At 47.3% G+C, this 18,729-nt stretch overlaps 1 protein-coding gene across 2 annotated transcripts; it reads right to left on the minus strand.

The window, feature by feature from the left end:
* Positions 1–154: 154 nt before the first annotated feature.
* Positions 155–16,674, minus strand: LOC149460669 (uncharacterized). 2 transcript variants are annotated; one of them, XM_089679338.1, is made up of 8 exons: positions 16,590–16,674; positions 8,578–8,630; positions 7,692–8,489; positions 7,509–7,598; positions 7,354–7,419; positions 1,498–1,562; positions 1,334–1,399; positions 155–955 (listed from the first exon to the last, which is right to left on the minus strand). In XM_089679338.1, exons 3-8 carry the CDS (start codon positions 8,392–8,394, stop codon positions 542–544), a joined length of 1,404 nt encoding a protein of 467 aa, XP_089535464.1. In that variant the 5' UTR covers positions 8,395–8,489; positions 8,578–8,630; positions 16,590–16,674; the 3' UTR covers positions 155–541. The 2 variants fall into 2 exon arrangements, with proteins under 2 accessions (XP_089535464.1, XP_089535465.1); XM_089679339.1 differs by lacking the exon at positions 1,334–1,399.
* Positions 16,675–18,729: the final 2,055 nt, after the last annotated feature.

Raw genomic sequence — 18,729 nt, forward strand, 5'->3', positions numbered from 1 at the left:
TAGTTTTCTTTCTGAAGTGCTGCTTTTTTAGTGTTCGCTATTTGGAATTATTGGTAGCCATACTCAGAAAAGCCCCTGTGTTGGATTCCCGACATGACCAAGCCACCATTATTACCCCAAATGCATTTCTGACAATTTGAAAGACACGTTCTGCTACTTTCCAAATAATGTTTATTACAAAAAAAAATACAAAATGAATGGGGAGGAGGAGGCTGCTGCTGCAGAGGGGGTGGGTGTGAGGGTTGGGGAGGTACAGTGTGTGGGGGGCTGGGGAAGAGTGGTGGGGAGGGAGTGCTGGGGGAGAAGTTGAATGGGGGGAATGGAAGACAGGGAGAATGTGGGGAGGGGCATTTGAGGGCTGAGGAGAATGGGCAGCACGTGGAAGGTAAGGGTGGAAACGGGATTGAGAGGAGGGGCATGTAGAAACAAGGGGAGGGGTGTGAAAGTGGGGGTGTGGTCAAGGGGAGTGTGAGGAAGGTGCAGAAGAGGGATCCATGGGGAAGGAGGCATACTGGTCTTCGGGTGAGGTTTCTTGAGGGGGTTACTCCAGAGTGGGTAGTTCCAGAATTGGCACCTCCAAAGCTTGTTCCCCTGCTGCTTCCATGGTACTTTCTACAGGGAAACTCTGTGGCAACCTTGGCATTGGCCCCAAACTACTACTGCACAGGGGTTGGGAGCCTCTGGCCGAAGGTGCATTTTGTTCAGCCCCTGCTTGACATAAGGCCCGGATATGATGACTAAGGTCCTGCAGCGCTGTAGTCTGATCCCTGACCGCGGTGACAAGTCCAAGCAGGGCTTCATGTTGGAGCACCAGTAATCTTTCTATATTACTGGATGCATTAGAAAGCCTCCTTTGCTCCCATAATCTCTCCATGTTGAAAAGCCTTTCCCCAAGCTTGAGAAGGGGGCTGGGTCCAGGTGTACGGGGTGCTGATCCAGCTGGATCCAATGTTGGCTGCAAGGAGAAACAAACAAAAAAATGAAAGAGTGTTTAACACACAGCACAAGGGTACAGTAGGACAGGGGGCTCGTCTGACACCAAACACTAGTTCATGTTCTTGTCCCACCCCTAGGACCAGGTATTGGTGAATGCCTTTCCCTGACACATTACACTGGATCAGCATTTGACCAAAATGAATGGTTTGGCATCTTTCCCCAGACTGATACCTTCCTGCTGATTTGTCACATGCACATCACTCCCTCCAGCTCATGACTAAGCAATGATCCGAAAAAAGTAAGTTACACATCACGTTGCCAAATCCTGCCCAGCCAGGAACGGAGTTATACTCTAAATGGGTGACTCATTAGGGAGAACATCTTTAGCATCTCTTACCGGATGTTCAGGCAACTCAGGTGGAGGTGACGGCATTTCATGTAAGTTTGGAGTGCCTGAACTTCCCTGCACCACAAAACAAAAAAAAAAAAACCATGCCATTTCCCAAATACACATGTAACATGCATTTGTACATCCCCACCCCATTACAGCAGTTCCCGTACCCCAACATCAGATGTAGATTCCTCTCCCACTCCAACAGCTGGGGTCTCCAGGGGCAAAAGATGATCTGCAAATAGAGTTCAAGATGATGATTAGCAACAGATACTACTTAGGCTGCATGTATGATGTGACATTTGTGACCAAGGTTTGAGGGATTGCTCATTGGTATGTTCTTCACCCAAGTTTATCCAGACAAATAGGACACTGGCAGCCACAGCCCAGGAGACTGGTAGGGAGTAGAAAGAGGCATGGTAAGGCTCAGGAGCAGGGGCCACAAGAATAAGGGGCCACCTTTCCTGCCAAACAAGGAGGCAGATGTTAGGATGGCTCCATTATGCCCATAAGCTACTGCAGCCATTTTGACCATGGGCTTCAAACATTAAAGCAAAAGATATAACATTTGTCGTTAAGGCAACATTCCAAAAAGGATTCAATAGGTTATAGAAGGGTCACCCAGAAAAAAAAAAGGGGTCGGATCAAATCTAAATGTTCCCCAAAATATTTCCAAAACCAAATGCATGTAAATGCACCCAAAAGAATTGTTGATATAACTGTTGATCTGAAGAGACCAAGAGCAATGCATCCAAAACTCCTTTAATCACTTTTAAACCGCAGGTCTCCTGCAAACTCAATGTGAAAAAGAAAATAATGAACTCATGTGGCAGTCTCAGAGTATCCAAAAACATTAAACAGCCTTTCCAGACGATTGGAAGCTGTTTAAGCTACAAAGGGCGGGGCCAACTCAATATTGAACCCTACGGACTAAGACTGGGATGCCATTCAAGTTCATGTGTGCGGAAAGGAAGTCATCCCAGCAGTGTTGGCAATATAGTGTATTTGTCAATGAACAATAGATTAGTCTTTATGATGCCTTTTGGGCTTTAGGTGACTTAAATTCCAAGATTCTCGGTGGATAAGTCTGGCAAAGGAATAGATCTTCCTGCTAGTCATGTGATGTGCCAAAACAAAGCAGTCTAATTATTGGCCCCAAGTTTACATAAGAGGCCCAAAGCATTAGTTGGGTTCCATTTTTTTTTGGGGGGGGGGGGGGAGGAGCACTTTAAATGATTTGCCCCTGGGGATTCCTTTTTCAAGCATTGAATTTCGTGTAATTTTATTTGGATCTGGCTGGGTTTTTGGACTCCAGGAAAATGGCCCCAAGAATACCCAGTCATGGTATGTATTTGATTTGGCCTCTACATTTTGAACAAAGGCAAAATGGTCGCCTTCACTTGGAACTTGATGATTGGGTGAGCAGCTACATTTCTTGATGTTGACCTCAAGTTTTCCTATGCTGAAGTCCCAGATCACATGATGAAACAAGTCAGGAGAGGGGCCCACTAGACATTACTGCCAGCAGGGTCAGCACGGCTTTTTTAACCACTTGGCTACCGGACACTTAGACTCCCTTCCTGCCCCGGACAATATTCACCTTTCAGCGCTGTCACACTTTGAATGACGATTGTGGTCATGCAACACTGTACCCATATGACATTTTTATCTTTTTTTTCACACAAATAGTGGTTGCTTCTGGTGGTATTTAATCTCTGATGGGTGGTTTGTTTTTTGTGCTATAAACAAAAAAAAAAGCTAAAAATTTTAAATCAAAAAATGTTTGTCTTTGTTTCTCTTTTTCAAACAGGTAATTTTTCTCCTTCACTGATGTGTGTCAATGAGGCTGCACTGATAGGCAGCACTGATGGACACTGATGAGGTGGCACAGATAGGCAGCACTGATGGACACTGATGAGGTGGCACAGATAGGCAGCACTGATGGACACTGATGAGGTGGCACAGATAGGCAGCACTGATGGACACTGATGAGGTGGCACAGATAGGCAGCACTGATGGACACTGATGAGGTGGCACAGATAGGCAGCACTGATGGACACTGATGAGGTGGCACAGATAGGCAGCACTGACTGGCAGCACTGCTGGGCTCTGATCATTATTATTATTACTTCGAGTTTATATAGCGCCAAAGGGTTTGCTCAGCGCTGTACAATAGAGGGGGGACAATACATGGCACAGTACAACAACAACAAACAGCGTACGAGGGGTAAGAGGGCCCTACTCTTTCGAGCTTACAATCTAGGAGGGAGGGGGTAAAGGTACAGTAGGAAGTGGCTGAGGGGAATGAGGGGTGGGAGGAAAGAGGGAGAATGGCCGTTAGGTGAGGGTGGGGTAGGCTTCCCTGAAGAGATGGGTTTTGAGGGAGCGCCTGAATGTGAGGAGGGAAGGCGACAGTCTGATGGATTGGGGCAGTGAGTTCCAGAGGATGGGGGAGGACCTGGAGAAGTCCTGCAGTCGTGCATGGGAGGAGGAGACCAGGGAGCAGGATAGAAGGAGGTCCTGTGAGGAGCGAAGGGTACGGGTAGGGCGGTACTTGGGGATCAGGTTGGTGAGGTAGTCAGGGGCAGTGTTATGAACGGCTTTGTAGGTCAGGATTAGAAGTTTAAATTTGATGCGTTGGGCAATCGGGAGCCAGTGGAGGGAGAGGCAGAGGGGGGTGGCAGAGGTGGAGCGGGTGGTGAGGTGGATGAGTCTAGCCGCTGAGTTCAGGATGGTCTGGAGCGGGGAGAGCCTGCACTTGGGTAGGCCGGTGAGAAGAGAATTACAGTAGTCAAGGCGTGAGATGATGAGGGAGTGTACTAGAAGTTTGGTGGTGTCTGGGGTGAGGAAGGTACGTATCTTGGCAATGTTGTGGAGATGGAGCCTGCATGTGTTTGTGAGTGATTTGACATGCGGTTGGAAGGAGAGGTTCGAGTCAAGAATGACGCCAAGGACTTTGGCTTGCGGGGCGGGAGTGATAGTGGAGTTGTTGGTGATGATGGATAGGATGGGGGGGGGGGTGTTGGCAGGGGGAAAGACGAGGAGCTCGGTTTTGGAGAGGTTGAGCTTGAGGAAATGTAGCGACATCCAGTCTGAGATGTCATTTAGGAGGTGAGTGATGCGGGTGGAGATAGTGGGGGTGAGGAGAGGGGTGGAGAGGTAGATTTGGGTGTCGTCAGCATAGAGGTGATAATTGAAGCTGTGGGAGTGTATGAGTGTGCCCAGGGAGGAGGTGTAGATGGAGAAGAGAAGGGGTGCAAGGACAGAGCCTTGGGGGACCCCAACAGAGAGGGGGAGGGAGGGGGAGGTGGCACCATTGTAGGTGACACTGAAGGAGCGTCGGGATAGGTAGGATGAGAACCAGGAGAGAGCGGTGTCTCTGATGCCAAGGGAGAGTAGTTTATTAAGGAGGAGGGGGTGGTCAACTGTGTCGAAGGCCGCAGAGAGGTCCAGGAGAAGGAGGACAGAGTAGTCGCCCTTGGCTTTGGCGTTTAGTAGGTCGTTAGTGATTTTGAGGAGGGCAGTTTCAGTGGAGTGTAGGGGACGGAAGCCGGACTGTAGTGGGTCAAGGAGGTTATTGTCTGTAAGGTGGGAGCTTAGGCGATCGTAGACTATGCGTTCAAGGAGTTTGGAGGTGAGTGGCAGCAGGGAGATGGGTCTGAGGTTGTTGGGGTCCGCGGGATCCAGGGAGGGCTTTTTGAGGATGGGGGTGATATGCGCGTGCTTTAGGGGGGAAGGGAATGCGCCAGTAGAGAGGGAGAGATTGAAGATGTGGGTGAGGGAGCGGATGAGGGAGGCGGGTGGTGACAGGAGGAGTTGAGAGGGGATAGGGTCCAGGGGGCAGGTAGTGAGGCGGGCTTCTGAGAGGACTTTGGCGACTTCCTCAGTAGTGACAGGGCTGAGGGAGTGCAGTGCAGGGGGGGTTATGGTGGGCGGGGCCTTGGGAGAGGTGGGGGGCAGTGCGGTTGTGAGGGCAGATGAGGGGGGAGATGAGGGGGTGACGGGGGTGAGGAGGCTAGGTGGGGAGGTAGATTGCAAGTTGACGATGTCCTTACGGATAGCGTCAATCTTGTTGTGGAAATGGGTGGCAATCTCGTGGGCGGTGAGTGAGGTACTGAGTGGAGGAGAGGGGGGGAGAGAGCAGGGAGTTGAAGGTGGTGAAGAGTCGGCGAGGGCAGGAGGAGAGGGTGTTTATTAGGTTAACAAAGTAGGCCTGCTTGGCGGCGTGGAGGGAGGAGGTGTAGATGAGAAATTCAGATTTGTAGAGGGAGAAAGTATGAGGGGACCTGGTTTTGCGCCACAGTCTCTCCGGTGCGTGACTGCGACGTTTGAGGCGTTTAGTGCTGTCGGTCTGCCAGGGTTGAAGCGGTCTGGGTTTGATGATGCGTGTGGTTAGGGGTGCCAGAGAGTCTAGGGCAGCTGACAGTGAGTCATTGTACAAGGTGGTGGCTATGTCAGGACATGACAGTGGGAGGATGCTGTCGTGTAGGCAGTCGGCGGCAGAGTGGAGGGGGGCCGGGTTCAGGTTGCGGAGGTTGCGGCTGGTGATGGTTTGGCGTTTTTGGGGGGGGGAGTTGGGGGAAGGGGAGATGGAGAATGTGATGAGGTGGTGGTCGGAGAGAGGGAAGGGGGTGTTAGAGAACTGGTTAAGGGTACAGAGGTGGGAGAAGACGAGGTCCAGGGTGTTCCCTCCGAAGTGGTTGGAGGATTGAGTGTGCTGTGTGAGCGCGAAGGAGGAGGTTAGGTGGAGGAATTGGGAAGTAGCCGGGTTGTTGTCGTTGATGGGGATGTTGCAGTCCCCGAGGATGATGGTCGGTAGCTCAGAGGAGAGGAACAAGGGGAGCCAGGCGGCGAAGTTGTCCAGGAAGTGGGGTATCATCAGGTCAATGATCATCAGTGAGCTGGTGATCGGTGCCGATCCACCCTCTGCCAATTGTCGGTTATCTGCAGTACTTTCCTCCCACTGTGACAGCATGAGGAAAGTGCAGCCGATAACCGGCAACTGCATTTATCGGTGATCTACCGTGATCACGTGGTAAAAGGCCGCTGTGATTGGCCTTTTACCACATCATGTGATCAGCTGTGTCCGTAGGACACAGCGACCCCTGAGATGGCTGGGTGTGCACCCCCAGGGGCATGTGGGAGGGCATGTCATAGGACGCCCTCCCCAGACTGTAGCCAAATGACAGCTACAGTGCGGGTGACAAGTGGTTAAACACTACTCTGGAAATCAGCATCCTTAAGGGGGCCAATAAACTCATTGAATGGAAATGTAAATAAGCATGAGCTCTTTTGGGCTTTACTTTTAACAAGGATTTGCCTGGAGACCTGCGGCCTTAAAATGAGACTTACTGATTCCAAGTGAAGTGGAGGAATGTTGCCAGTTCTGCCACCCATAGTGGTGACCAAAGTGTGTTTGACCTTCCCTTTGTGTGGCTCAAACCTGAAGGTGAGCGGCACGATTGGGAGGTGATGGGTCCCTGTAGTGGATCATTTCCTGTATATTGAGCAGGCATGATATATGATGTCACTAAACACCAAACACATTGGATATTCTGGGACTGTCAGAGTTGAGCATGTTGACGTCGGTCAGATTACATGTATGTGTTTACATGCGTGGAATGTTTTTGTGTCTGGGAGAAGTTGTGAAGTTGCGAGGACGAGTCTGATTTGGAACGCTCGGGAGATGTCAGCTAGTTAGTGATGTTTGGACCTTTATTGCTCTCATCAGTTAGTTCCCCCATTTGGTTTGGTGGGGTTACCCGCTTTTCTTGGTCCGGGGAAACTGGTCCCAGGACATTTGGCAGGGATTAGACACATTTCTGTGTGGTAACAGTTTTCACACGGATTTCTCTAGGGGTTTGAGTGCAATACAGTGAGGAACCCCAAAGAAATCCAGTGTGTTGTGGAGATATATTTGTGTTCACACAGAGTTTAGCATTGGTTTGTTCTGCATTCCTAAGAGGATGCTCATTGGCTGATCCTGAGTGATTATAATTGTTCTAGACAAGCACATTAATACATACCCAGATCTTCCTCCATTCCTGACTGCAGTGGGGGGAGCCGCTCCTCCTCCTCCTGCTGATGTTGTGCTGTGAATAGGACATTGACATGTGAGATGATGTCTGATGTTCTAGCAGCCTGTTCAACATTACGGGGTGCATTCCCAATGAGTACTTACCAGGAGGGAACACCTCTGGATCAGCGTATGTGTGATCTTCTGGCTTGTCCTCTGATGGGCTGGCTGGGGCTGCCTCTGCCTTGGGACTGGCTATAACACAAAACAAAATAAACAACAAATGGTAAATGTTAAAAAGATAACACAACTTTGAAGACACAATATGGACATGTGTAGTGTACTTACCACTGTGGCAATCATCATTATCTCCATGAGCCTTCACCCCAACAATCGTGTTGAGGCTGATGATCGGCAGAAGTGCCCGTTCTGTCTGAGACAGGTCCTGCAGATGGTCAGGGTCCACCCCTCGTCTTGTAACATGTCCCTGCTGAGCCCACAGAGTCAGCTTCTCCTTTAATCTCCGCCTCAGATCACGCATACGCTTCTTCACGTTCTTGAGGTTCCTGCGTAACATCCTGCCCACTGCATTTACGGCCACCGTGATTTCCTTCCACAGACGGTCCTTTGCTGCCTGACCACTGCGGGAGGACCTGTGCCCTGCGATGCATTCAGCCCGTTCTACATAAGCAACCACCAGGGCCCAGGTCTCATTGCGGGAGAAGGGTGGAAAGTTGGGCTTGGACCGGGACCTTCTACCTGCCCTTGATGTCCCTTCTCCTGGGCTCAAAGGGGAGGCATCAGACCCAGGTGAGGTACTCAGCTCAGCTTCCGCCTCTTCTCTGAAGGAAGCCTGGCCCCTTCTGCCACCAGCTTGTGACCTCCTTACATCACAGCCAGACCTCCGGCCCACCATGCCCCCCCTGGCCCTAGTGGACCCCTGGGCCCCAGTAGCCCCCCTGGCATCACGGCCAGTGGGGGGCCTAGTATCCCCCCTGGCACCATGACCCCCCCTGGAACCCTGGACTCTTTGCCTCCTTGGGGGTGCCATGGGAGGATAAGTGGGCAGTGAGTCTGACTAGGTGCTGTTTGCAGCAGAAGCAGCAGGTCCTAAGTGGTGGGATGTCCGTGTGTTAGGGTGAAAATCTGCAACAGAAAAAAGGGACATAAGGGCAAGGGTCAGTTGTCTGGGCTCCAAAGACAGCACATGCCCTGGAGGAAGGGCCACACTTACCAAAAGAAACAACTGGCCCTCTTGGCCCAAGGGGGGGCAGATACGTCAAAATCCTGCAATGAGAAAAAAGACAGAAGGGCAATAGGTGTCTGGCTCCAACTACAACACATGCCCTGGCGGGGGCCACACTTACCAAGACAACCAAATGGCTCTCTTGGCCTGGGATGGAGGGGGGGGCAAAGTATTACAAAATCTGCAATGGGGAAAAGGACATAAGACCAAAGGTCAGGTCTATGGCCTCCAGAGAATGCCCAGGGCCTGCTTGAGGGGGGACCCCAAAGCCAAGTAAAAAATGCCAACACAACCAACGTGGGAGGTGATACATTAACAGGTCTAGAGGAAGAAATACTAGGTTTGGCCAGACAAACGCCACATTAAGATAATTAGAATATGGACAGAGCCACAAAAAAATCAATCAACCAATTAATGTGCAAATTAATATGCAAATGTGAAAGAGCAGCTCACCTAACCCTTAACCAGGTGTGCATGTAAATAAAAAAAAAGGGCAGCGCTCCTTCTTACTAGATGAACACAGTGTTTAACCAATCATATGTTAAAATCAATAAGAATAAAATAAATAATCAAAAAATATTCAAAAAATAAATATTCCCCAACAAAAAGTGTCCTTATGTGACTTTTTTAATAAACTCAGAGTTGTGAAAAAAAATTTTTTATAAAATGTCGGCCAGTGGTGTACCTTTCCAAACTGGACACTAGCTCAAGGTTGGCCACCTTGGCTGTGGGCTATCTCAGCAACAGCCCTCTTGGTGGCCTAAGCTGACAAGTTGTCACTGGGTCAAGAGATCTGTGTCAGGAGTTCCACACCACATTCAGGCATTGATGGATTATAAGGGAAATCACTGGTTTACTAACAGCCGGATGGTCAAATACCAGGCCATGCTGTGTGAAAATCCTCAAATCCATTTAGAGACTAACACTCTGAACCCCACCACCCTGCTCCCCACCTCAAAAGAACCCCTAATACATGACTGCCTCCAGGCAATGGATGAAGTCTATGCTAGACTTGAGAGACAGTCCCTTGGGAAAGCCAGATGTTGAATATTACATTGATAGCAGCAGTTTCGTAAAGGATGGAATCCACTATGCCGGTTATTCAGTGGTCACACAGGAAACGGTGATTGAGGCAACAGCCCTACCACAGGGGACCTCTGCACAAAAAGTGGAATTAATTGCCCTGACCTGAGTGTTACAACTAGCTGCAGGCCTAAGACTGAATGATTATGTGGGCTCTAAGTATGTCTTCCTGACTCTTCATGCTCATGGAGCCCTGTACAAGGAAAGAGGACTCATCACATCCAGGGAAAAGGGCATCAAGTATGGGACAGAAATACTAGAACCTTTGGAAGCAGTATGGGCCCCCTCGGAAGTTGCAGTAATACACTGTAGGGGTCATCAAAAGGGAGACTCCCAGGTGGCCAAAGGCAACAGAAAAGCAGATCAAGCAGCCAAAGAGGCAGCACTTCAGTGGTCCCCACAACAGATTATGGCCCCTCTGTTCTCATACCACTCTCTGAATGGGACCCAGTCTATACAAAGGCAGAACAAGAATGGATAGAGACTGAACCTGGAAAGTACATTAAGACTGGTGGTATCAACTGCAGGATGGAAGAATGGTCATTCCAGCTGCTGTAGCAACTGAATTAGTGACAGAATTCTACAAGGGAACACACACAGGCAAAACAGCCATTGAAAAGGCCCTAGAGAGATATATTTACATTCCCTGTCTATCCACGCAAGCACAAGCAGCAGCCAGTAGATGTGTGGAATCAACCAGAAACAATCCAAGACAAGGGCCTGTACCAACTCCCAGAGTACAAGCAGTAGGGCCTCACCAATGGAAGAATTAATGGTCAACTTCACTGTTATGCCCCCTTCAGGAGGATATAAATATCTGCTGGTGGCCGTCTGCACCTATTCAGGCTGGGTGGAAGCCTGGCCTATACGAACTGAAACTACCAGAGAAGTGGTCAAATGCCTAATACAGGAAATTATCCCTAGATATGAAGATCCCTCCTCCATAGGCTCAGACAATGGTTCTGCCTTTGTTCACAAGTGCCTTCAGATATTTGCAGCCATGCTCAAGACCACTCGGAGACTACACACTGTATACAGGCCACAAAGATCTGGAAAAGTGGAAAGAATGAACCGCACCCTAAAGTTACAACTGGCAAAACTCTGTCAGGAAACCCAAATGAAGTGGACCTTGATGCTGCCCATTGCCTTGTTGAGAATCTGGAGTACTACAACAAAGAGGACAAATTTGTCCCCTTTTGAAGTACTATATGGTAGGCCCCCACCCATCATTGGAGGTATCAAGGGAGACTTACACCAGATAGGAAGGGTGGTGAACCATGAACTGTTACAGAAATTGGGGGAGAACATGCAGGATATAGGGAAGTGGGTTCAAGAGAAACTCCCCATACGCCTGTCCAACCCCATCCATCCCTTTGCACCAGGAGATGCAGTGTGGGTAAAGGAGTGGAGCGTAATCCCTTTAGGGCACAGATGGTGGTCTTTACACTGTTCTTCTATCCACTCCCACAGCCATCAAGGTGGCCAAGGTGACCCCCTGGATACATCAATCCAGAGCAAAGCGAGCTGCTCAGCCAGGAATCTGTGGTATCACCACAAAGTAAAGCAGACCCTCAAGACCCCTTAAAGCTGAAGCTGACCAAAGAGATCAGAAGGAAAGACTCCAGCCCTGCTCTCAGCACATACCTGGAAGCTGTTGAGTCTACACATGGTGGAAGAAAAGGTTACATCTGACCAGAAGGAAGAATTCCAGCTCTGCTCCAGTCACACCTGGAAGCTGACTGGCCAATGCACAGCACAAGATGGGAATATACACGGATAGGATACCTGATAAAAATGTTTTAATAAAATGCTGGTAGCCATAGTAATAACCCTGACTAGAACGAGAGGGGGGAGGGCAGATCATGTGACCCATGTATGGAGACTACAAGAGTAGGATCTGTAACCACTAGAATGTTACTATGGCATTCTCATTATCAAGGTGAGGGAACAATGACTGACACTTGTGTACATAATGAAACAACTTATTCAATGTGCACGGTAGGGAACCAGGTAACCTGTTATGACCCCACCTATAGACCCACTAAAACCTGGGTGACCATATGGAGCTACTGCTCCACAGGCAAGCTGATAAACCGTACCCTGATAACCAATCCCAATGCTGCAGCGAGCCGGATCTTTGATGTATGCTCTGCTATTAACCTAAACTATTCCCCCAGGAAAGGTTGCGGGGGGGGGGGGGGGGTTAGAATGGGAAAGGGAGTACCTAGCAAATGGTAAGTATATTTACTTAGGGAAGCGAGGAAATGGCTGCAATAATGAATTCTGAAATGACTGTCCTCAGTGGAGTTGTGTAGCATGGGGAACATGGGGAGAGGAAAGTCATGACGCTAGCCTTTAGTCCTTGCCGAGCTTATCCAGCTGTCCAATAGTAAGGCTGCAATCCATGTAATGGCCATGTGGTAATATCAACCCCTAGCTGTCCAAGATCAGTAAGTCTGCCCTTAGACCCGTATGATTTGGGTAGTTAGTGGTTAATTGGTGATGCTTTATCTCATTCAAACCATCGCTACGATAGCATCAAAGGGGGGAATGTGGTAGCACCCAGATATGGCAGAGTTCCCCTTTAAACCGTAACATTTCTAACAGGATCTGCTTGCAAGTCAGAAGTGGTATCGCGCTCCACTACCAATTGCAAAAATGTGAATAAATAAATATTAAATAAATAACAGTCCAGCTTCGAAAGTGTGCATAATATACACTCTATTGAAGCTGGACAATTATTTATTTATTTACATTTTTGCAATTGGTAGTGGAGCGCGACACCACTTCTGACTTTATTTTCTATGACACAATGGTATGAGGATGTGTATAGTGTAAGCGAACCACTCATTTTCTCATATTTCTTTACACAATTGTTATGATAATCTCATTATTGTATCGATTTTACCACACAGTATTGGTAATATTTAAATATTTTAGCATACACCATAGTAGCTCACAAGACCCCACACTTCAGTATCTGCTTGCAAGGTTTTTGGCTCATAGTCCCTCCTCCCTTATTTCCTGTGAATACTGTGTACCGGCTCGTAGCTGGTATTCTTATCTGCAGCTGCTGTCCAAGGTTATTCTGCAGAGTTTAGGAACCCTGTTGAAAATATAGGAAGTGAAAGAGGAATGTATGTATTGTGACGTAATCGTTGGTATATACGCTTGTAAGAAGTTTTCTATAACTCACTCAGCTTTGCAGGCTTGTGCCCGGCTGGGTCAAAACAGCGCTGTTTTTAATAAATCATTTGTATTCCTCAAGTCCATGTCCGGAGTTTTCTGGTTTGCCATAATTGCTACTACAATGCTTTGTCCATTAGTTTCAAAACACAAGAGTCGTGATATAAGTTTTTATCTAGGTGGTACAGGACACCTTCTCGGCTAGCTAAGATTTTCCCTGGGTCTGATAATAGATGATGGCAGGGGTGTCCTCAGGAAGGCACCTTTTTACATCTTTGGTGGCATTGCCCCAAGATTCAAAAGTTTTTGAGGGATATTTCCCCCTGGATCCAGAAAACGACCCTTCAACCTATTGATTTCACCCCTCTACACTATCTGTTTCATGGCACCCCTTCCTCAATCAAAACGTATAAACAGAGTGTTACTCTGCATCTTTTGAATGCTGCTAAGTGCCTAGTACCATGCCTATGGAAGCAGAGTAGATGCCCTACAGTAGCAGAGTGGAAGCAAGAGGTTGAAAGGGTCTATCAGGCCGAACGCTGGAACCATACTGTCAAAAACAACCTTGAGAAATTTCATGGCATTTGGGATGGGTGGTTGTACTACTCTATGGAATTAGAGGACCCAGTTGACTCTCCTCCAGATACGGGCTCCCTACAATTCTCAATCCTTTCCTTGGGTCCCCCATCTGGGCTTCCAGACCCCCCCTCCCCCAGCTGGTGTCCCTCTGCATGCCTAGACCAAGAAACTCTATGGCCAGCTTGCCATGTGGTGGGTCTCTCCAAGGTTCTGCTCCCTGAATTGTCCCCCTCCTGTTTTAGCATGAGCATTGTGCCCTCAATCCTGTGTTACTATTCCTATTCTACTGGCCCTATACGGCCTCCTGTACTCTTTCTTTTGTTCCCCTCTTTTATTTTTCTTTTCTCTGGATTATTTTTATATGCTTCGCCTTCTCACACACGAGTGCTGAGTTTCTACAAATGCCTTTTGTGCTATATAATGGTATTTTTACTGTCTAAGTTTGAAGCTTGAAGTATACGGGGGCATGTCTGATCCTTCGCCCTGAGATTGGCTGGCCTCGAGCAGAGACGTAGCTCCTGCGTGGCGGTCAGATCTATGGGTGATACGTTTTGTGAAGCTTCTCGCTGCCATGACAGCGGGTGGGGGTATGTGGCATGTCATCTGTACTGTACCATGTGCTGGACCTATACTTGTATTACATCATTGTACGCTGGGTCTGCTATTGGAACCTTTTCTAATATTGATATCTGCCCTATATGTTTCTGTGTGTCTTTATCCTTACTGTTTCTTTACCTTCTATTTTTAAAATCTTTAATAAAAACAGATTATACAAAAAAAAGAAAAGAAAAACATAATAGTGGATGACCAGCAAGGCATGCGTATCATAGGTAAATATTCAAATCAATCAGGGCAGATTTTCAACATCATAAAGAGATATTGGACCATTTTGTGTGAAGACAAATATCTATCACAGATCCTATTTACAGACCCCAAGATAACCTACTAACGGGGGAGGAATTTGAGAGACATGTTAGTACATAGTCATCTAGAAAAAACCTCTAATACATCAATGAAACACACTTGGCTGCCTGAGAAACCAAAAGGTAGTTTCAGGTGTGGTCACTGTAAGGCACGGACTTTCTTCAGCAATACCAAGGAGTTTGTTACTCCTAAAATTGGGGAGATTATTAAAATAAGAGATTGCTATAATTGCAGCGCAGAGGGGGGGATTTATGCTTTACAATGCCCATGCCCCCTAATATATGTAGGAAAAGCAATTTGCCCCTTTAGGAGAAGAGTTCTTGAACATGTGAATGATATTGCTCCAAACAAGGGTAGACCAGTAGCAAGACATATGATACAAAAACATGATAGATAGCCTGATCTCTTAGACTTTTGGATTATTGACAAATATAATCTAGGTCCTAGAAAAGGGGGCCGAGATAAATGTCTTTTGCAGAATGGATCTTCCGTTTAGGATCAAGGGCACCTCATGGTGTAAATGAAGGATTTACCTTCCTTCCTTTTGTGTGTGATGGGGGGGCATTTTGATGATCATCTCTATATATAGAGGTGAAACAAATGATAGGTGCCATTGTGCCACCGTGTGCAGCTGAGCACAACTTCCAACCACTATGTGACCTATTTTGGTTCTTTGTATCCCTGACAAAGCTCTGTTTTCTGGAGTGAAACATGTAGAGATTCTTTTTTCTTTGGGAACACTTTTTCAATGCACATGGTATTCACTCCGCTCCATTTTTTTGGAGAGGTTTGCATTTTACAAAGCATCATTTGCATTCCTCAAGACAGTGAGGTATTTTGTCTGGATATGGTGATGTATGGGGCTTATCCACGAGAGGATGACATTCAGGCCTGTGGATGAGTGTACCCGTATTACATATATGTAACAAGATAGATTATACAATCCAATTAGTTTTGTCCAGGGGGGGGAACTCCATTTCCTCAACAGAGATTATAGAGTCAAGCTGATAGGCTTATGATCAAACTACAGGACCTCCTTGTATGCCGTCACTTCATCTAAAATGGGATTATATAAAGGCATCAATTACAGCTGAGCATACATTGTTTATATGTTTGAGTAAAGGTAATATATTTTAGATTCATCAATTGGCCAGATGGTGCGAAGGGGAACATACCTTCGTCCAGTATAGATTTTTTAAACTCTAGATCTGAACACAAATAGTAAAATCAAATAATATTCCCATAATCCTCCTCACCTCTCAATTCAAGTCCCCATTTTATTAAAGCCCCACTTCAGTCTGAGGTATAATTCACCCACACAGGACCCCCACATTCCATAGGTTAAAAATGTGTCAATTCTGGCGTCATTACATACAACACGTGACAACTACATACAACAGTTCAACTTTGCTACTGAGGATGCTAAGGGCCCCCACATCCTAAGAGCTATGAGGTCAGTTTGATGTCATAGGATTCTCTGGCTCTGAATGGAGGGACATTGGGAGGAGGGGCTGTGAGGTCAATATGATGTCAAAGGATTCTCTGATTCTGGATGGAGGGACATTGGGAGGAGGAACTGTGAGGTCAGTGTGATGTCATAGGATTCTCTGACTCTGGATGGAGGGAGGGGCGGTGAGATCAGTGTGATGTCATAGAATATATAGATTCTGGATGGAGGGACATTTGAACAGGGAGATTTGAGAAGTCACTGAAGGTGACCATAGATCCATGGAAATTCAGCTGGTTCAGCAGGGATCGCTCACATTTCCATCCATGTGTGGCCACTGCTGGATAAAAGCCACTCCCCCAGCGGCTGCAGCCAATAGCTTCAGTGCTGATTTGTGTATTCTGAGAGCGGAGGAGTCCCCCCATTGTCAGAATACAAGAGTGCAGAGGGGAGGATTCCCCCATCCACCTCCAATGTGTGGATGGGGGAATCACTTCAGTTTTTATGGTCATCCCGCTGGCTGAACGATAAAACTGAACCATGTAGGCCAGCTTTGGGAGCAAATATATTATCATCAACTCCTCCCCCTGAAGGGGTTCATCTGGGTTCCCACACTATATATGTGTGTATCATCATCTGCTGGAGATAAAAGATGTCACAGTGACTATGGAGAAAGAGGACGGACATGACTATGGAGGAAGAGGACGGACATGACTATGGAAGAAGAGGACAGACATGATGGGGGGTTACTGGGTGTAAATAGAACATAACATCTTATTACCTCCTCTGCTGCCACTTCCAGGAACGTCTCCTCTCTGCTTTGCTTCCACACTGAAAGTCTTGTGTGTACCTGACATCACTTCCTGTCTGTACTCACTTCCTGTCTGTACCTGACATCACTTCCTGTCTGTACCTGACATCACTTCCTGTCTTCCATAGAGACTTCCTGTCTGGGTAGAAGTGAGATCCCCACCTTGTGGAGCTCAGAGGAACTGCAGCCCCGAGAAGCGTCTGGTAGTGTAACCCTGGCCTTGTGCTGGGTGTGTATGGACTGTAGATCCTTATAGAGGGGTCACCTCCACTCCCACCAAGGGGGACAGAAATATATGACTGCTCGGGGGACACATTTTGGCCCCTTTGATTTTGCAGTAACATTTATTGCAGATTTAGTCCTGTAGAACATCTGGTATATGGATACAAAGCCCCCCAGCTGGGAGTAAAGGGTGGAAATGGCTCCTGACCCCCAGATTTGGGCAATGATGACATCACTATCCCCTCCCCTTCCTGTATATTGCAGATGATAGGTCGGGGATCTGTCATTCAGTGAGTTGGGTTTTCACATTTGGTCATCAGATTTTTTTTTTCGGTGGTTGTTGGACTTCATGATAGACATTGATCTACATCATGGGACTTTTTTTTAAACTGTTTTCTTTTTTACAATCTATATTTTTGTGATTAAGTAGGATTACCAAGAGGCACTTGTCCTTATCAACATGGGAACAAGGTGTTTCCCGGGGTGCCCCCCCTGGCAAGTCCCCCCATGTTGAGGGCATGGTGTAAGATGTGGAATCTGCACGCTCCCCTCTCCTGTTTCATGGCCTGGCCGGCATGCTCAGATAAGGGTCTGGTATAGAATGTTGGCAGGACCTTCTGGAACATAGCTCAGATACTCTCTGTAAGGTGACCATAGACATGGAGGACACCAGCAATGGTTGGGATGTAACATACCCTGTAAAGGTGGCATGATATGACAGATATTCCTGGAATTCAATGTTCAGTATTACAGATACAGTGTTCTCTTCATTTAGTGGTCAGTAGAAGACAAATGGTCACAATTTATAAATCTGAATAGTTGGCTCTGGAGTGTGAAGATTGGAGGAATGAACACCTAGATGGCAATAATGATCTGACATCCCTGTAGACATAGATACGGATGAATGATCTGTCACCTCACTGAGCCTCACAGATAACATGTTGATGTGCTGACTACGACCCCAGTATTCCCACACTGCTTACACCTGTTATCACATTGTGGGTTGGGGGCTCTGTAGGGAGTTTACTTTTATTATATATAGAAGAAGAATCATAAATGAAGTTGGTGGTTGTCAGATCTGATGTCTACCAGTGTATGGCCCGGCTTTATGTCATTAGAATGATGTTCTAGTATGACATTTATTATCACAAATGAAGACGGTGGATTGGAGTTACAGCTGTTTATAGCACAATGTTACACAATTATAATGACACACTAGTAAGGGGGAGGAGTCTTTGTGATTGAGCGCAGCGCAGCACCATTAATTATTAATTACCGTTTGCTGGATGTGGGAACACATTCGGGTGGTTGCAGCAGCTCGGGGGTTCTGAATGTTATTAGATATTACATTGTATATCTTATCCTGAGTTTGGTGAATAGATTAGTGGCAGCGCAGGAGTTTGGGGGTTAATCATGCTGTCGTACATCGTGAGTCTGGTGTTTGTGGGTATTCATGGGCAGTAGGAAAAGTGATAACAAGGATTCTAGCTTGGGAGGTAGTCTGAGGAATATCAGAAGTCTGTGGTGATTGCTAGACTTCCCCCAACCCTGCGAATACACCAGATTGTATGTGAGATTTGTATCTGTCTATGTGTGGCCAGCCAGATTGATCTGGGTGACATCTCCCTATAGTGGTGGCCAGAGGTACTGCAGGCTGTGAATACTATATCACAGCTGGGTTGTCCTACCGAAACCAAGTTCTGCCTTCATTTCCTACTACACCAAACAAGGTCCGTGCCTTGGGTAGCTAGGCTTGTGTCCTTGACACCTGGTGGTAGCCATGGGCTATTAGAGTGTGCATGCTATTGTACTGCTGTTACCCGTGTTCTGACCAGGGAACATGGGGTTCTAGCAACAATCTACTGATTGCCAAGGACACATAATGGAG

Source organism: Staurois parvus, unplaced genomic scaffold, assembly GCF_062004578.1.
Source record: "Staurois parvus isolate SC_StPar_1 unplaced genomic scaffold, SC_StPar_1.0 ptg000222l, whole genome shotgun sequence".
In the NCBI taxonomy this organism is placed as follows: domain Eukaryota; kingdom Metazoa; phylum Chordata; class Amphibia; order Anura; family Ranidae; genus Staurois; species Staurois parvus.

What these genes read in the sequence shown, in the direction of transcription:
- LOC149460669 (XM_089679338.1), bottom strand. Translation starts at nt 8,394, where the DNA reads ATGGCACCCCCAAGGAGGCAAAGAGTCCAGGGTTCCAGGGGGGGTCAT. An exon ending in TAATGATGATTGCCACAGTG is followed by an intron (nt 7,599 to 7,691) that starts GTAAGTACACTA and finishes TTTGTGTTATAG; the next exon opens with CCAGTCCCAAGGCAGAGGCA. An exon ending in AGGAATGGAGGAAGATCTGG is followed by an intron (nt 1,563 to 7,353) that starts GTATGTATTAAT and finishes CTCTATTTGCAG; the next exon opens with ATCATCTTTTGCCCCTGGAG.